At 31.4% G+C, this 17,518-nt stretch overlaps 3 protein-coding genes across 5 annotated transcripts; all 3 read right to left on the bottom strand.

Moving 5' to 3' along the window:
* Positions 1 to 3,543: 3,543 nt before the first annotated feature.
* Positions 3,544 to 4,378, bottom strand: LOC141045656 (uncharacterized). Of its 3 annotated transcripts, XM_073535523.2 has the most exons (3): positions 4,241 to 4,378; positions 3,892 to 3,922; positions 3,544 to 3,771 (listed from the first exon to the last, which is right to left on the bottom strand). In XM_073535523.2, the coding sequence occupies exons 1-3, from the start codon at positions 4,276 to 4,278 to the stop codon at positions 3,544 to 3,546; spliced, it is 297 nt and encodes a 98-aa protein (XP_073391624.1). In that variant the 5' UTR covers positions 4,279 to 4,378. The 3 variants fall into 3 exon arrangements, with proteins under 3 accessions (XP_073391624.1, XP_073391623.1, XP_073391622.1); XM_073535522.2 differs by lacking the exon at positions 3,892 to 3,922 and having other exon boundaries at positions 4,241 to 4,370; XM_073535521.2 differs by lacking the exon at positions 4,241 to 4,378 and having other exon boundaries at positions 3,892 to 3,990.
* A 729-nt stretch (positions 4,379 to 5,107) lies between these two features.
* LOC112285082 (VQ motif-containing protein 31) lies at positions 5,108 to 8,005 on the bottom strand. The gene has a single exon (XM_024525616.3). The coding sequence runs from the start codon at positions 7,242 to 7,244 to the stop codon at positions 6,480 to 6,482; it is 765 nt and encodes a 254-aa protein (XP_024381384.1). The 5' UTR covers positions 7,245 to 8,005; the 3' UTR covers positions 5,108 to 6,479.
* LOC112285083 (uncharacterized) lies at positions 7,466 to 8,831 on the bottom strand. The gene is made up of 2 exons (XM_024525617.3): positions 8,468 to 8,831; positions 7,466 to 8,326 (listed from the first exon to the last, which is right to left on the bottom strand). The coding sequence occupies exons 1-2, from the start codon at positions 8,564 to 8,566 to the stop codon at positions 8,066 to 8,068; spliced, it is 360 nt and encodes a 119-aa protein (XP_024381385.1). The 5' UTR covers positions 8,567 to 8,831; the 3' UTR covers positions 7,466 to 8,065.
* Positions 8,832 to 17,518: the final 8,687 nt, after the last annotated feature.

Raw genomic sequence — 17,518 nt, 5'->3', positions numbered from 1 at the left:
AGGTTAGTGAATTTTTTAAAAATTATTATAACACTAATTACAATCCAATCAGATTTAAAACAATAGTCTCTGAATTGTAATTTTCATAAGTTATTATTTATTTTTTAATACAATTATGCTAATGTGTATATAGAACTTTATTTTTATTGGTGATTTTTTTTGTGGATTTTTTTTGATATTAGATTTTTATAATTTAAACCATAATATAGATATTATGAAAAATATTGGTTATAATTTTGTAAAATAATAAATTATATTATCTTTTCAATTCTAATGCAGAAAAATGATATTAGATATTAGCATGATTAATATAGGGAGTTACTAAATTGACCCACATTTTTACTAAATCAACCCACTTCTCAAAGTCTAAATCTTTGTAAAGATCCTTAGACTTTATTGCTATAGCATAAATTGAATTTTATCAATTTGGATCATTAGCATCTTTGATGGAATTAAATATAAATATAATAAAATCTCCTCATTTAAAAGAATATGTAGAATATGAGAGTAGATTAATTTACTAAAAATATAGGTCAATTTAGTAATTTCTTAAATATAAGGATAGAATATGAAGTTTTTAAAAAGTAAATGACAACTTCAATTAGAATTGGCCATGTATTAGTAATTAACTCCTACTAAAACATGAAATTAGTTTAGATTCATATTATAATACAATCCAAATTATAAACTATACATTAATAGGAAATTTCTTTTATAGTCCCAATTGCATCAAGAATTATTGAATTAATTTTTTTATTAATTTGTTATAATCCAAAGATATAGCTAAATATTTATAATCTTCTTATTCAAATCTTTAATTTGAATTTTTTATTTTTTTGATTGAGGTAAATCATATAATTTCTATAATCTTTTATAATTTACATGCTTAAAATATGATAGATTCTTTCTTTATCATCTATTTGAAATCTCTTAAATAAATAATTCTTTGTTGTTAAAAACCTTCTACTATTATAATAATTTTTTATCAAATTATTTGAATAAAGTAAAATAATAATAATAATAATAATAATAATAATAATAAATATATTATTCATCTTTAACTTGTGAATGTTAAAATAATTTTAAGTTTTAGTATTCTAAAATAATAAACTAAATAATATTAAAAGTATAGAGTTAGATTTTACAACAAGTTTTAGAAATAATATAGTATTAACAAAAAATAATAATATCAAAAATATTTATAAATGTATATAAGTTCATAATGCTAAATTAATTAATTAGATCTTTAAATTTTTTTGGATGTATTAGTAAAAATTTACAGATTACTAGAATATCTTATAATCAATGACAATAAAGTGGATCTTTGCTTTAAAAATATTTAATTCTTAAAATTTCTAATTATTATTATTATTATTATTATTATTATTCATCAAAATGATGTACATAAATATATTTATATATTTATGTTGTAATATTTAGATCTACTCTTAGTAATATAAAAATTATAAGTACATCATTTAGATTTATAAAAAATAAAAAATAGTTATGGAAATAATTAAAAGTACTGTTAACAAACAAAATTGGATTTGTTAGTTTGATTCAAAATAATTTCTCCAAAAATTGCATAAGTATGTAGATAAAAATAATTAGTAAACAAAATATAAAAAATTAGCATGATTATTGTTGAATAATATATATATATATATATATATATATATATATCATGTTTTGTTTGTAGTAAAAAAATTTAATAAATCCATAATTTTAATAAGATAATTAAATTTACACCTCTATATGTATAAATATATATATATATATATATATATATACAAAATATTTGTAACTCTTGTAGCTCTGCATGCATGACATAAAAAGATGTTACTTTAAGACAAATGTATAAAATTTGTTGGAATTTTTTTCATATTTTTATTACATTTTGTTGATCTAAGAATTAGCAAAAAAAACTAATCAACTACTAGATGTATTTACTTAATAAATATAAAAAAACGAGCTGTAAATAATCATTACTATTTTTAAGAAGTTATTAAATTCAATAAAAAAAGATAATATGAATTGGATGTGATGATTATCTTGATGTAAGAAATGCCATCAATATTTTTTTGTTTATTTTTTTTATTTTTGAAACCTTTTATTATGGATTAAATCTACTTGTTATATTAATTTTATTTACAGTTCACTATATCATATTGTAAATAAATCAAATTTAGTTGATAGTTAGATAAATAAGATTCTTCTATTTTATGTATTTGTGATTTCATTATTTCAAAAATTTAGAAAATTCATTTGAATTATATCATAAGTCATTGAAAGCTTTTTTAGAATAAATAAATAAAAATGAAAATAGATTTGTGTTATTATTTAAGTATAAAGTTGTGTGGATTGTAGAATGACTAAATATGAGATAAAAGATTTTTTATATAACTTATAAAAAAATTTGCAAACAAGCAAAAATTAAACTAGATAGGAAGTTTTAGTAGTTGTTTATTTATTTATTAACTATTACTTAATTAAAATAAATTAATTACAGTGTGAAAAAATAGAAAAGAAAATTTATTTATATATTATTTTAAAGAATAAAATTATGCAATATTCTTTTGGTTGAATAAGACAAATAAAAGTTGAGAAAAAATCATTAAAATTAATTATATACAAACAAATATAAATTATATTCTACTTGTACCCAATTGATATTTGTTCTATTAAAAAAAAAAATTATTATACCTTAGTGATTTTTTTATATTTGGATATAACACTCCTAAGTGCAAAGGTTGCTATTAACTATTGTCAAACTTACTCAAATGTGATGGGTTTTTTTTGTTGGATTTTTTTTTCCCTTCCTGCAATGCTTTGGTATACCTCCTCGGTTCATGTTTAGACATAACTAAATCTACGATTGGACCGTGCATACAAGCACCATTCTCAAGGCGACAATTGTGTTTATTTAGGTTTAGCAGGAGCTTTTGACATTTGACAAGCGCTCTGCATCTGTATTTTCACAAATCTAGCTCAAAAAGCAGTTGTAAATGGCATCTTCCTCATTTCGTTTTATTTTATTTTTTCTTAAATTCCCTTTCCTCATGCAAGCAGTGTCACAACTGATCTGCACTCGAATTATGTATGATAGCAGGGTTTGACCTTCGAATCGCACATGATCAATGTGAAGGTTATAGCTTTTTGAGAGCGACAAGAAAATGGATGAATTCAGGTTCCGAAGGAGATATTAAAGATGTAGGATCTCATGTGAATTACTGTATCAGTGGTCTACCAGGTTGTGAATGATGAAGCTTGGACTATTGAAGAGCTTCTCAGTTCACTCCTCATGTGGAATAGGACTTTGCTAACAAGTGCAAGTGCAAGTGGAAGAACCCACTTCGGCAGCACAGATCGTCTATTTCTGTGAACGCAGCAGGAAGCATACCAGCAAAGGATGATTGGAATGAACATCATGACGTCGAACGTGATAATTTCCTGCTGCCACCGGATACAGCATCACCTTGCGAATCGCCTGGAATCCCTCGAGTGGAAACGAACAAAACAGGGACGGCACGAGAACACTTCACATTAGAGACAAGGTGAGAGCCTGCCACCCGTTCGCGCCGAAGAAATCCCTTCCATGTCCATAGCCTGGGCATATATCGCCCAAGAGTTACTGCGATCGAAAATTTCAAGTCCTTGACTTGTAGGGTTTGAATCTACCAGTGGGTTTGGCACAATTGCCACAGAAGACGAAGCCATTGTTCTCCCTTCATCGCCAGCTCGACAGGAGTCAGTCTCGGGACTCCCGAGTACCTGGTTCCGGCCCAAAGGGAACCCTCCAACAATGCATTTCCATGTAAAGATCAAGGTTGCCATAAATAGTTCGCCTAACTCTTATTAGAGGAAACACATGTGCAGTGTTTAGAATGGTACCTTGAATACGTTGCCTTCACAACGACGATGACTTTTTGGAATAGATTCATGCATTGAAAGGTCAACGTGAGTATATTTCTTATTCTTGCTACATTTCATTCTAATTTAGAGAGCCCCAGCAGCAAAAAGTATGAGTAGACGTATTGATTCAAAGATATTATTAGGAGAGTGAGAAAAGGCGCAGGGGGTCGGGCGGGATGTGGTCCTGGGAGATGTGTTGTTTTCATTCTGAGGATGAAGGAGGAGGACCTGGTTCTTAACATTGGACCATGCATCGAAATTACAATAGTCATAAGATGGTCATCGTTGACGCACCAAATCCACACGTCATAAAGTGTGTTGACAGTACCTTAGAAGCAGCAGTTGATAGGTAGAGCGAGTCTGCATGGATTGCCGATTCCCTCGCTCGTGTACTCCTAAGTATTCTGTGGGTTACACACACCATCGGTGTTCGCAGACCGTGGGCTTGTGTAGACGATTCACACTTTGACTCTCGTGCTGCGGTCGTGAGTAGGATTAGCAATAGCTGGTTGGGGGAGAGCACACAAGCACTTTAGAGAGGGGACTTTCCCTAGAGCACATCGAAAAGGATTACATGGAAACCTTCCAGTTGTCGCTCTGCTGGTTCGCCATGGACTGTGGTGAATCAACCAGTTCATCGAGGTGTTGTGGAACCGTTGGAAAAAGCTCATGCTGGCAACCGCAGAGATTGCCATACTTGTGATAACGCTGAAGGCGGGAGGTCTCTTGACCGTCCCTAGAGTGTGATGCAACCTGTGGAAGTCACCTCGCAAAGTAGGGCTGAAGATGTACATCATACTCGAGGGGAATAACTGCCCAACGACTTGTCTAATCCCGTAGACACGAGTCATTCAGTCCTAGGGTGATAGATCAGTGATCTAACCTGTAAGTGCTCACTTGTAAAAGAGAGCGAGTTGAGTGGCCATTTCTTCACACCCTCGCAAAGGCGATGGGCGAGGTTGGACGATAGACACACATGAATGGTACAGTCCACCACGAAGACTAGATTCCTTAGAAAGAATCATCCGTGGCTACAGGCGGATTTATCAATACCGGAATATTGTGGATATTCTACTTGGCTGAAAATTCGGCAAACTCCATCGCCATCAGAAGAACTTACTGGATAAAGAACCCTGGCGTATATCATCGAATTTAGAAATATTGACCAGACGCAGGTCGGTTACACACCGATGGATAACTGTGCGACATGGCTTACATTAAGCATAGTTTGCTGGGTAAATGGAAGACATTACATTCTATTCGTTGTGTGGGAACGTTTTCAAAGTTTTCACGAAAGTCACAATTCTACAGAGGGAAAGACATGTCTGGAGGAGTCGCATTCCAATTCATCGCATGGAATGGTTTCCTTGGACATTTCCATTTGAAAAGGTTCGAAAGTCCACAGAAAGTAAAACTACCGTAGAACTAAATTCAGCCAGTCGGATATAGCCGAAAGAGGCAACAGTGATGTGATTTTCGCAAGTAAGGTATAGATTAACCATCTTGTGATCACAACTTGACAACCAGAAAGAAAAATGCTAAGGCTGGGGCATCAAAAATGTACAATCTCACTGATGCCTGTCACGTATCAGACTGCACCATAAGTCTCTTTCTAAATGCTCAAAGAAAACAACTTAAGCTGTCTACAAACGAAAAGGTACCAGCGCACAGCCCGGCCCCATGCCCAGAGGAATTTGACAAGCAAAGCGACCATGTTCGTGGTCTGTATCAAAAACCCCTGAACAAAGGGTCTGTAGAGGCTGTAACACACAGCAGTACCAGAGAAACGACTACCAAGTATGTACCAAAGATAAATTAGAAGCCTATCATTTCCCGTACAGTCGCAACAAACATCTTAAGGAAGGGACGGCTGTGCGTGGTGAATTGATTCTCACATTCGTCACCAGGTATTGCAGAGTATATTCGAGAAGTATGCCCAGTTGAAGTTCCTGCGTGGTACAAAAAAATTGGAGCACTTCCGCATACTTGAGACTTGACCATTGGGATCTTCTATGTAAGAGTTGATGGCTGTGATTCCCAAATGATATGTGCTTCACCCTCCAGCGTGAAAAACCCGCGAGGAATTCTTCCGAAGATGCAGTATCTCCTTCAAATACTCGATGCCCACTAACAGCTTCCTCGCAAAATCCGGCATCCCCTCTCCACAGAAGATGATGCTCAACTGACAGAGACAAGCTCATGCCACGCCAAAAAAAAAAAAAAAAAAAAAAAAAAAAAAAAATTACAGTCAGCAAGTCCAGCATGTCTACGCAGACAATCTCAAACGGGGAGAAAAGCAACTTCCAATTACATCACTGTGGCGACTAACCGGAGAATGTGCTAATCAACTCCCACATCTCATCTTCACAGGGTGTCCCGCAACAAAATTGCGCTCGATTCGATGATGCCATAGATGCATCCACATGTACGGAGATGGTGTTGGCCGAAATTCATTCAAGACTCACGTGTCCGCACTGTACTTGCAGGAAGAAATGTAAGGCCACGAAAGGTTCATGATACATCCGTAGAAGGGGCGTCCTTCTATCTCCTGACACTTAGAAAATGTCTTACCATGAGGTATCCGAAACGCGAGGGGAAGTGAGAGGGAAAAGCGTTAAAAGCTCAGGCTGTTGTCGAGGCCGCTCAGGGGTGGGTTGAAGGTAGAAAATGGGATCCCGTTCCGTCTTGGCTAGCTCGTCCCTTGGGCGAACGCAAGGATATCCCTCATACGAAGTAGGGGTGGTGGGCGCATGTAAACTTTCGAAAACATCCTTGTTGAGAGGAGTAACAGGACTAGCGATGCAGGAAGGAAACTTGGGTGAAAGATCAGGGGTGGGAGAACCACATCCGTATCCAGCAACACCCTTGCGAAATGCAGCTGCAGCACCCAGTCCCTTCACATCCAACTTCCTCAGATTAGATTGCCGTCTTTCATGTAGTTTGAAGGCAGGCCTTCGAGCACTCAAGTCGCCCACAGGCTTGGGAATAAGGCCACCGTACGTTCCATCCATCTTGTGCGCGTTGCTGTCGGCTACTCCCCGGGAGGCCTGGCGTGAAGGCAAAGTGATTGGAAGCTTCTCCACATCCGAGTCGGATGCTCCCGTCAGCTTCTGAACGAGCTCACGGAAGCTCGATGTATCTACTTGAACAAATGTGGTTATGGATGCAAACTCTTGTCCTCCATCTCTATCCGCCAGGCTCAGGGACCCGAGCCCAGATGTTGGGCTAGGAGGAACCTTTGAGGCACCTCTGTAGGTCGGAGACACTAATGACGCCCCGCCATTGGAGTTGCTCGACGCTCCTCCAGCGCTGAACGCAACCCCCCTCTTCATCTCTCCCGCGCTCTCCGCAACTCGTTCCAAACAACCCGGATGCAACCCACACCACCCTCAACTATGCGTCGACCTTCCAGTTAACACCTACCAAGCACATATCATTTCTCACAAACAAACTGATCCACGACGCATCCGAACATACCCTGTCAGACTCACTCCTTGTGCTGTCGCATAGTGTGTCCGAAAAGAGAAAAAGGAAAAAATCGATAACCAGAGTAGACGTCAAGACATCACTCCCAAAGAAACGGAAACTGAACACACCCGCGCTGAAAAGACCAATCCAACGTACCCAGAGACATCCGCGAGACCCAAACCCACATACCGCAACAACAGAGACTCTCTCAAGAAGAGTACATGAAAGCACGCGAACAAAACACAGGCACCTAACAAAACAATCGCACCCCTCAGATGCGTCCCAGGTTCCAGCACACACGCGACGCTGACCAGCGAGAATGCTACCACCGCTGCAACTACTCCAAATACTGCTGTGTCACGAGCAAGGCTCACGCAGGGAGTACGAAAGCGAGCAAACGAGGAGGTGGGGGGGTAGCACAGTGAGCTGACTCGACGACATGGAAGCGTGATAGAGCTGTGGTGAGAAAGAGAGGGAGAGAAAGAGAGAAGGCAGACTGGGAGAGAGAAAGGGGGCCCTTTCCGAAGGGATGAGCAACCCCTGATTTACCGGCGCACGGAACGGGTGTTGACAATCTTGACCAACCCAACCTTCCTTGTGGGCTACTGTCTCTCCACCCAACGTCCAACTCAACGGAACAATAACAATAACAACAACAACCCCATCATATCCCCATTCCTCTCTTTCAATTTCTTTCCCTTTGTTTGTGTTTGTTTCTTGGGTTTTTCTCTTTTTGTGCGCTTTTTCTGCTCTCTTCTTCTTCTTCCTTCACTGCTGGCCGGACTGCGCTCTGACCTGACGCTGCCCGTGACCCGCGCCTCCCTTCAACCAACGATACTAAGTTTAGGGTCCGGTACGTTGACTCTCTGCCTCGGCTCTCTGTTAATCTCGGTAAGCCTGGCTGGCTTGCTTCCCTGTGGTTACGCAGCCTATCTCGCAGCAGCAACTGCAGAGAGAGAGAGAGAGATTCCTAAACTGAGCTATCGCGTGAACAGTGCAGGTCAGCCCCCCCCCCCTTTTGCGCATTCCAGCGGGAAAAGAAAAAAAAACAAACAAACATACAGACGAGCACGCTACGATTCATCACCGAATCCTCCTCGCTGTTGACTTTATGCCCCGGCGCCCTTCTTCCCTTTCCAAATTCTCCTCCCTCCTCCTCCTTCTCTCTATCTCCGTGTCGCATCATTATTGTGCGACTCTTGGGTGAACGTTATGGCTCCCCCGATCCCTGCCTTGCAAAAGGGCGTAAAAGTGCGCTTGCTCCCGTTTCAGTTGAGCTCCAAACCCTAATTTTTCTCCGTCGCTCTCTCGCTGAGCGTTGCAGGATTCGGTCTTTTGCTCTGTCGTGTTCTATCGGTCTCGGTCTTGGTCTCGGTCTCCAAGTCTAGTGAGACCCACAACACCATCTTCACTTATTTGTCTAAGTAACTACGGCCTATGTGAACAATGTCACGATGTGCATCTAGTCAAATTGAGATTCATTACTTGTGTTTCTGTGTCAGAGCAACCGACCATTCTGGTCGACTCGTTTTCTTTTTCTTTTTGTCTATTTTTTCTTTCTCTTTGTGTGCTTCAGTTTTGATACTAATTATGTATCAAAGAATAGCGACACTGCGCCAAACTGATTCTGAAGTCTTTTATAAGTATACGTGGAAATGATGCTGAAAAAAAGCGGTTTGTGACATAATATCATTTGGAGGATGCAAGTGGGATCCCACATCGTTTGAAGATGATGTGCATGAGGTTTTTCTGAGTTGATTGGTTTTGTGTTGCTTAAAACCAAAAATGAACTATAGCGAGAATGTAACTAATGTTTCAATTCTTTTGAAACTTCTTTTATTTTTTATTTTTTATTACTGGTATGTAATCAGAGTAGATTTGAGTGTTGAATATAATTTCTGTTGTAAAATTATAAACTTTTTAAATATTATTTCAAGGATGACATATAATATGTGTTATTTGGTTGAGATCCAAAAGTTGTATGATGTTGAGAATTTTTCAAACTTTTCAAGAGATGTTTGTACAAATAGCAACAGCTTTTAAAACATTCTTTTTTGGTACATAGTCCAACACACTACAATATTATAGCAATACATATCCAAGAATACTTGTTTTGGTTGACTAAAAAACTAAACAATAATTATTTATTTATTAAATAGAACTAAGATCTTTTTTCTAAGATGAACCGAAGTTTGATAATAATAATAAGATTGCATTTAATATTTAGATCCATCAATGTGCTTAAAAGAAAAAAATTAAGATTTTAAAGTGAAGTGTATTTTTCAATTTAATTAGAATATACAATAATGATTCAACATGATGTGCAACATGAAAATATTATTTGAAATAGATTTATTTGGTATTTTATACAAAATCTATTAGAACAAGAATTTTTTATGAATTTTTTAATTTAAAGTAAGACATACCATATCTTACAAGAGCTTGGTTGTTATTCATAAAATATTGTAACAAAGTCTTTAGGCTTTACTTTTATGTTGGACGTACAAAAATTTTAAATCATGTTTAATTTTTTGTATGAAATAGTCTGTTAAAAAATATTAATAAAAAATATAAAATCTATTTTTAATAAATTAGAGATACATGAGTTTTAAAATAACATACATGATTTAAGTAACATATGTATTTTTTTCTTTACTTATATTTTTAAAAATTATTGAGTAAGATATAATAAATTAAGAATTTTTGAGATTAAATTATTTTAGAAAAAATTACATGATTAATTAAATATTTTTTGAAAAATATAAAATTTCAAGAAATTTAATAATTTGATTTATGATTTTAGGAATAAATTTTTTCAAGTGTACAAAAAATTAAAAAAACCAAAGTCCTTTTAATTATTTATAAATGATTGTTTAAATTTTTATAAATTAATAAAAACTTCTTCTATCATTTAAAATTTTCTAAAATCTCCTATTTTTTATGGATATATATATTTATTATAGTAATTATTTATATAATTAGATAAAAGTAGGTAAAAGTAGATAAAAATAGATTAAATTCATTGTATCTTTAAGAAAAGCTTCATAGACACAATTTTGACTTTACATGTGTTTATAGTTGACTTTTAGGTTAAAAACTTGGTCATCAAATTAGCCACGAGTAGATATATTATGGAACAAACTAACTGTATAAAGCACATACAAAAAACTTGCCTTACAAGTTAAGATATGTGGCTTACAAAATCAATACATGTTGGAGGTCCTATAGAACGTCGCCATATAGCTCATAGGTGGATAATATATATAAACAAAAGAATGAAGCCTTTTTCACTCTTGTCAATTCCTTTCTTGCTCTAGTTTAGATTTAAGAGTCTTTAATTTTGTTGTCTTTTGGTAATAGCCATTCCAATTTTCTTTTAATATATATATATTTTTATTTTTATTTTGTCATACTTCTTTAAAAAAAGTCTTCTTTAGTTATTTGCTTTCATCAACTTCTTGTTCTTAACAAATTCAAAAGTATATACTTACAATATTAAGGCTTTGTCTTTTCTTGATAAAGAGTGGATTACTTTTTTTTTTAATAAGGCATAAGTGTAATACAAGTTATAGATTACCCTCATCTAAAATGATGTTATCTTTAGTATTTCCTTTTCAAGTCTTCATTTCTATTTGTTTTGAGCAATATTGAACATCTTTTCTTTTCTAAGTGTTATCATACCAAAGCTTCTTAAAATTAAGAGTGCAATGAAACAAATGCAAAAGCAATTGAGGGAGTTAATGGTTGCAATGCATCAACTCAATTTACCACGATAAAGAGCAACAAGAATAACAAGCAATAAAAATAAAGAGATGATTGGAGCTGCTTCAACATTTGTATTAAATCATATCCCTTCTTTTATGATAGAATGTCTTTTTTATGTTAGAGAACTAAGGATTTTCCTGCTTAAGAAGTTTGATGGCACAAGATCTAAGTTTTAATGATTTATCAATCAAGTACAACTTGTGATTAAACTTCAACTCCAAAGCTATCCAATTTCAAAATCGTAAGTTAAATTTATTGATATATTTATTTCAAGTTCAATATTATTATGGTTTTTATCTTTTTTTGAATGATTAGATCCAATATTCAATAATTTAGAAGCTTTTTGGCAAAGTTTTGATTCATATATAGAGAACATAATGTAATTTGTATTACAACAAAGAAGATTTATATTTTGGGACAAAGCAATCAATTAGTAATGTTATATGCTTCATAGTTTCAACAACTTATAACTGATACTAAGTCAGATGATGTTACATCTATTAGCCAATTTTTCTATGGATTACAATATGAAGTAAAACAATTGATGTTCAACTTACTTGATCTTCAAACATTAAATCAAATAATTAACTTTGCTAAAAATTATGATAATTAATTTTTTAAATTTTAATCTAAGAGTCATACAAATATACCTCAATTCTATTATAATTCAATGGCAATACCAACGTCTCTTCAACATATACATTTAGAAGTAGAAGATATATAAATTGATGCAGTACATTTTAAACCTCTTATTGAGTAAATAAAGACTTGTTGTCATCAAAAAAGATTATGCTTGTATTATGAAGAACCTAAGTATACTGCTCAACATTATCGAAAGAAGCAACACAACCACAAAATGAGTAATTAAGTTGTCAAAGAAGATAGTATGTCAAAAAATAAGTTTGTTTAGCTATAATAGGAACCATGCAGTTGAAACTTTATACAACACCCAACAGAAGTCCTATTCTTTCTTTAAAATCATTTTTTTATTTTATAATATATATTATTTTAAGATCTAAACATTACAAAGTCTTTTTTTGTTAGATTCAAGAGCCTCAATATGTTTCTTATATGAAGAATTTGCTAAAAGTTATAGCATATTTTTAATAAAGAAAACTAAATCTATTCATGTAAAAGTCATAGATGGTCGTCTATTATCTTTAGAAGATGTTACTCATGAAATCCTTCCTATAGAAATAACAACTAATGGTCATAGTAGCTTTGTAATATTTAATATGATTAGATCTCTTTTTAATTCAATCTTTTTAGGTTTATGATGGCTAAAAAAATATAATCTTGAAATAGATTGAATTTCTTGTAATCTTTATTTTTTTGAAAGTATAACTAAAAGTGTAGTTAATCAAATAGAAATTCATAAGTCTAGTACAAATATACATGTATTTATAGGTGCAAGAGTTTTCTTGCATGTTACAAAAAAAAGATTATCTTGTGTCATTTATGTCATACTTGTTTTGTAATGGTAAAAAGCTTCAAGTAGTATTCCAAGCCAATATCAAGATTTTTAAGTTATATTTGAGAAAAAAAATGTAGATATTCTTTCAAAACATTATTCTTATGATTTCTCAATTGACCTTCAAGAAGGAATTCAATCGTCATTTGGACCAATTTATATTTTATTACAAAATGAATTAGCTAAACTCAAAGAATATATTGAAGAAAATTTGGCCAAGAACTTTAAACACCTTTTTAAATTCCTAAGAAGAGCTCCAATTTTATTTGTAAAGAAAAATGATGGATCATTAATGATGTGTGTCAAATATTAAGGATTCAACAAAATCACCATAAAAAATAAGTACCTGCTACTTTTGATATGTGGACTTCTAAATTAATTAAATAAAGTTAAGATCTATATAAAAATAGATTTATAAAGATCATATAGTTTGGTATGTATCAAAGAAAGAGACAGATAGAAGATTTTATTTTAAATTAAGTATGGACATTTCGAATATAATGTCATGCCTTTTGAACTTACAAATGCACTAGCAACTTTCTAACATCTAATAAATGATGTCTTTCAAGAGTTTTTAGATGACTTTATTATCTATTACCTAGACAATATCTTAATCTATTCAACGTACATAGAAGAACATGAACTTCATGTTCATTGTGTATTACAAAAATTAAGAAATGTAGAATTCTATACCAAGATAGAAAAGTGTATATTTTATACTACTTAAGTCGACTTCTTAGGATACATCATTAAAAATGATGAACTTATGATAGATCCTAAGAAATTTTAAATTATTATAGATTGAAAGATTTCAAAAATCGTAAGAGATGTTCAATGCTTTTTGGAATTTTTTAACTACTATCAGATCTTCATCAAGGACTTCTCTCAAGTTACAATTCTACTTACACATTTGAAATATAAAGACAAACTTGAATAAAATCAAGAAGCAAAAGTATCATTTGAAGCTTTAAAGATAATGTTTACTTTTGTACCAATTTTGTATTGCATTGAATTTTTTAAATCATTCTTTATAGAAAAAAATACATTAGAATTTGCTTTGAGTGCCATATTGTCACATATAGGAATAGATGATAAACTTCATCTAGTAGCTTTTTATTTGAGAAATGTTTTAATATCTAAGATCAACTACAAGATTCACAATAAAGAACTTATTACAAATACAGATTTGTTTGAAGAATGGTGTTATTATTTAGAAGATGCTTCTAATCTAGTCGTTGTTTACACAAACCACAAGAATCTTGAATATTTCATATCAACATTTATTTGAATTGTTGCTAAGTCCGTTAAAGCATTTTTTTTATCAAGATTTGACTTCAAGTTCATTTATTGATTTATAAAACAACAAAATTTGTCAAATGCCCTTTCTAATTATTCTTATGTTATATATATATATATATATATATATATATATCTTATAAAGAATGATTTTCTTGGAACTAGAATATTTTCATCTTTGAGCAATAAAATCAATATTGATTTTTGATTCAACGTTTGTTAAACAAATTTAATCAAGTATGTCCTTTAATTCTCTTGTTTGTGATATTAAGAATCTCTTTTCTAAGTTTCATGATGCTTTCATGTTTATATTTAAGAACAACATACTCTATTGTGAAGGATGCTTATATGTTTCAAAAAAAAAATACATTTACATATTTTTCAAGCATGTCATGACTTTGCAAGAGCTAGACTTTGGAGCTTATATTCAAAGATTTTTTATTATTACAAATGTGGAAGGCAGTAAAAGACTTTGTCTAATCACGTGAATTTTATTAAAGGTCAAAAACTCCTCGTTATCAATCATATAGACTTCTCCAATCATTATTCATATCTAAACAATTATAAACTTTTATTTCTGTAGATTTTATTATGAATATTTTACCCTCAAGTTTGTAAGATTTTATATTTGTGATAATAGATTATTTTATTAAGATGGCATATTTTATACCATGTACAAAATCTATCATATGTGAAAAAAAAACTAAGATTTTCTTCAAAAACATCTATCACTATCATGGATTATTCAAAGATATTATATTAGAAAAGGGAACTTACTTTGTATCAAGATTTTGGAGAACTCTTTTCAAGATTTTAATGGAGATATATAATTTTATTTAACCTTTTATCTCCAAATTGATGGATATACAAAGCATGTTAATCAAGTTTTGAAGTAGTATTTGATGTGTACCATCAACTACTATATAAGATGATTGAACAACTCTTTTACCATTGGTAGAATTTACCTATAATAACATAGTACATTCTTCTACTCACTAAATACCTTTCTTTGTTAATTATGATTATCATCCATGACTTAATGCTTTTGACTTTTCAAAAGTTAATAATCGTAAAACAAAAGATTTAGCAAATCATTTGTTAGAATTACATGCAGCAATAAAGATGTAATTAAAAAAAGGTCATTACCAACAAAAGTTAAATGTAAATGTCCATTATAAGGAACAACCAAAATTCAATGTAGATGATAGGATACGGTTATTTCATTATAATATGCAAACTACTTGCCCTTATGACAAGTTGGATTAGTGTAAGCTAGATTGATATTGTTCATTGATATGGATATAATATCAATAAAAACACATGGAAGCCAGCAAAGAATCTTGCAAATGCAATAAAGAAAGTGGAGACTTTTCATCAACGACATCCATAAAAACCTAGATAAAGAATAAAAAATAAGATAAGATCAAACCTAGATCATTAGAAGATAATATTCTATCTTATATCCTTATTAATATCATCTATATATATATATTATAGTGCTAAAGAGATATGAAATCAACAATCAATGGATTCAACTCAAGAACTATCATTTGTTGACTTATTACATGAAACATTGCAATTGTCTCAATCTTTATGGCAACATAATCAACATGAAGATCCTTAAGAACAATATATTTTTCTTCAAATACATAGAAAAATATAATGTATTTTGTATCATCACCTTGGAAGAAACTTTTAATATTTGGTGATTTTATTAGAAGTAGGAATATTTTCTGATGATATTTCAAATATTTTATTTGAAAAAAGTAATGAAGGCCTTAACAAGGATCAAATAATAGAGTGGTCTTTTTGCCTTGGTATAGAATATTATCAATGGTTGATATGACCTATCAACTATCTTTGAAGAAAAAAAAGATCATAGTATGTGGCAAACTCAATTTGTTGCATCTTAGATTTCCTTAACATATGATGATTGCACTTTGTAGAATTTATTCCTAGAATGAGAGGTGATATCACAAATATACCTATATAATTAGATGTAAATAGATAATAATAAATAAAAATAGATTATATTCATAATATCTTTTAAAATAGCTTCTTAAAAGCTTCATAGATACAATTTTGACTTTATATGTGTTTATAGTTGATTTTTAGGTTAAAAACTTGGTCATCAAATTAGCCATACATCACAGGGGTATGTAGCTTGTAGAACAAGTTAATTATATAGTGTATACACAAAAATATGTCTTATAAGTTAAGATATGTGGCTTGCAAAGTTAATACATGTTGGAGGTCCTATAAAATGTGGCCATGTAGCTCATAGGTGGATAGTATATATAAAAGAAAGAGTGAAGCCTTCTTCATTCTTGTCAACTTCTTTCTTGCTCTAGTTTAGATTTAAGAGTCTTTAGTTTTCTTGTCTTTTGGTAATAGCCATTCTAATTTTTTTTTTAATATATATGTTTCCTTACTTTTATTTTGTCATACTTCTTTTAAAAAATTCTCACTTAGTTATTTGCTTTCATCAACTTCTTGTCTTTGACACTATTACACCATTTTTATTATATAATTGGATGATTAATTAAAATACTTTAATTTTTTAAATAGATTTATTAAAAATTATAAAGATTGGTTAATTTATAATTTAATATATATATTTTTTAAAGACATGAATTATAAAAAAAAATTAATGAGATAATACACTCTGTTGTCAACAAAAGAAAAAAAGTAAACATATAAGAAATTGACATATGATAGAATACAACTCGAATGTTTGTTACTAATCTTAAAGATCCTAGAGACTCTTGAATTAAGAATAGAATACAACGAAGATGTTGACAAGATTGAAGATGGCTTTAATCTTGCATGTATAAATACTAGCTAATAAGAAAGTCTTGTGCAAGCTTTTTGGGGACCATAAGGCTAGTAGTCTAAGTATAAAGTTATAGGATGCTTTCAACACAACTTTTCAATAATAAAAACTTATAGAACAAGTTTTAATAGTTACATGGCATATCTATAAAAGTATAAGTATCTAATCCATATCCAAGAAAAATTCTTGAAATGTTTGAAGGAAGATAATATATTTTTTAATATATTTAAGTTTGTTTCTATTTACTTAAGTAGTATAGAAAACCAATATACTTTTTGCACCTATGACAATTTGACAAGACTCATAGATTTCATTAGATCTAATGATATTATTTTTATTTTTAAAATTATTATATAATACTACTTCTTAAATTATTATATTTTTTCTAAAGATAGTAAATCATTTAATTTTAAATTAATATATAATCTTATAATAGAATTTTTTTAACTAGATATTATGTATTCTGAAAATTTCTTGAAGTTTTGAATTATTTATTTATTTATTTATTTTTATACTAATGTGCTAATCTTTAATTTCATATAGAAAAGACAGTCATTGAAATTTTCTAAAACATTATTAAGAATTTGATACATTAACCGAGAAGAATCATTATCTTGTATCTTTGATATTTTAACTTTTTAATTGGTTGAAAAGTTAAAATATATATATATATATATATATATATATATACTTTTCATAAAATTATAAAAATTTAAATAATATTAAGTTATCAATTAGAAAAAATAACTTTGAATATTACAATAAGCTCTATG

The sequence above is a fragment of the Physcomitrium patens genome, chromosome 7 (assembly GCF_059467195.1).
Source record: "Physcomitrium patens ecotype Gransden chromosome 7, ASM5946719v1, whole genome shotgun sequence".
NCBI classification, from domain to species: domain Eukaryota; kingdom Viridiplantae; phylum Streptophyta; class Bryopsida; order Funariales; family Funariaceae; genus Physcomitrium; species Physcomitrium patens.
The sequence above is the reverse complement of the archived record's forward strand: the minus strand, read 5'-3'. Positions and strand labels throughout refer to the sequence as shown.

Bases quoted from the DNA above. Each gene is read 5' to 3' on its own strand.
- LOC112285082 (XM_024525616.3), bottom strand. From the start codon at position 7,244: ATGAAGAGGGGGGTTGCGTTCAGCGCTGGAGGAGCGTCGAGCAACTCC.
- LOC141045656 (XM_073535521.2), bottom strand. From the start codon at position 3,990: ATGAAATGTAGCAAGAATAAGAAATATACTCACGTTGACCTTTCAATG. The intron at 3,772-3,891 runs GTACCATTCTAA...GGCCGGAACCAG, and splicing joins GTGAAGGCAACGTATTCAAG to GTACTCGGGAGTCCCGAGAC.
- LOC112285083 (XM_024525617.3), bottom strand. From the start codon at position 8,566: ATGATGCGACACGGAGATAGAGAGAAGGAGGAGGAGGGAGGAGAATTT. The intron at 8,327-8,467 runs GTGATGAATCGT...CTCTCTCTGCAG, and splicing joins TCAACAGCGAGGAGGATTCG to TTGCTGCTGCGAGATAGGCT.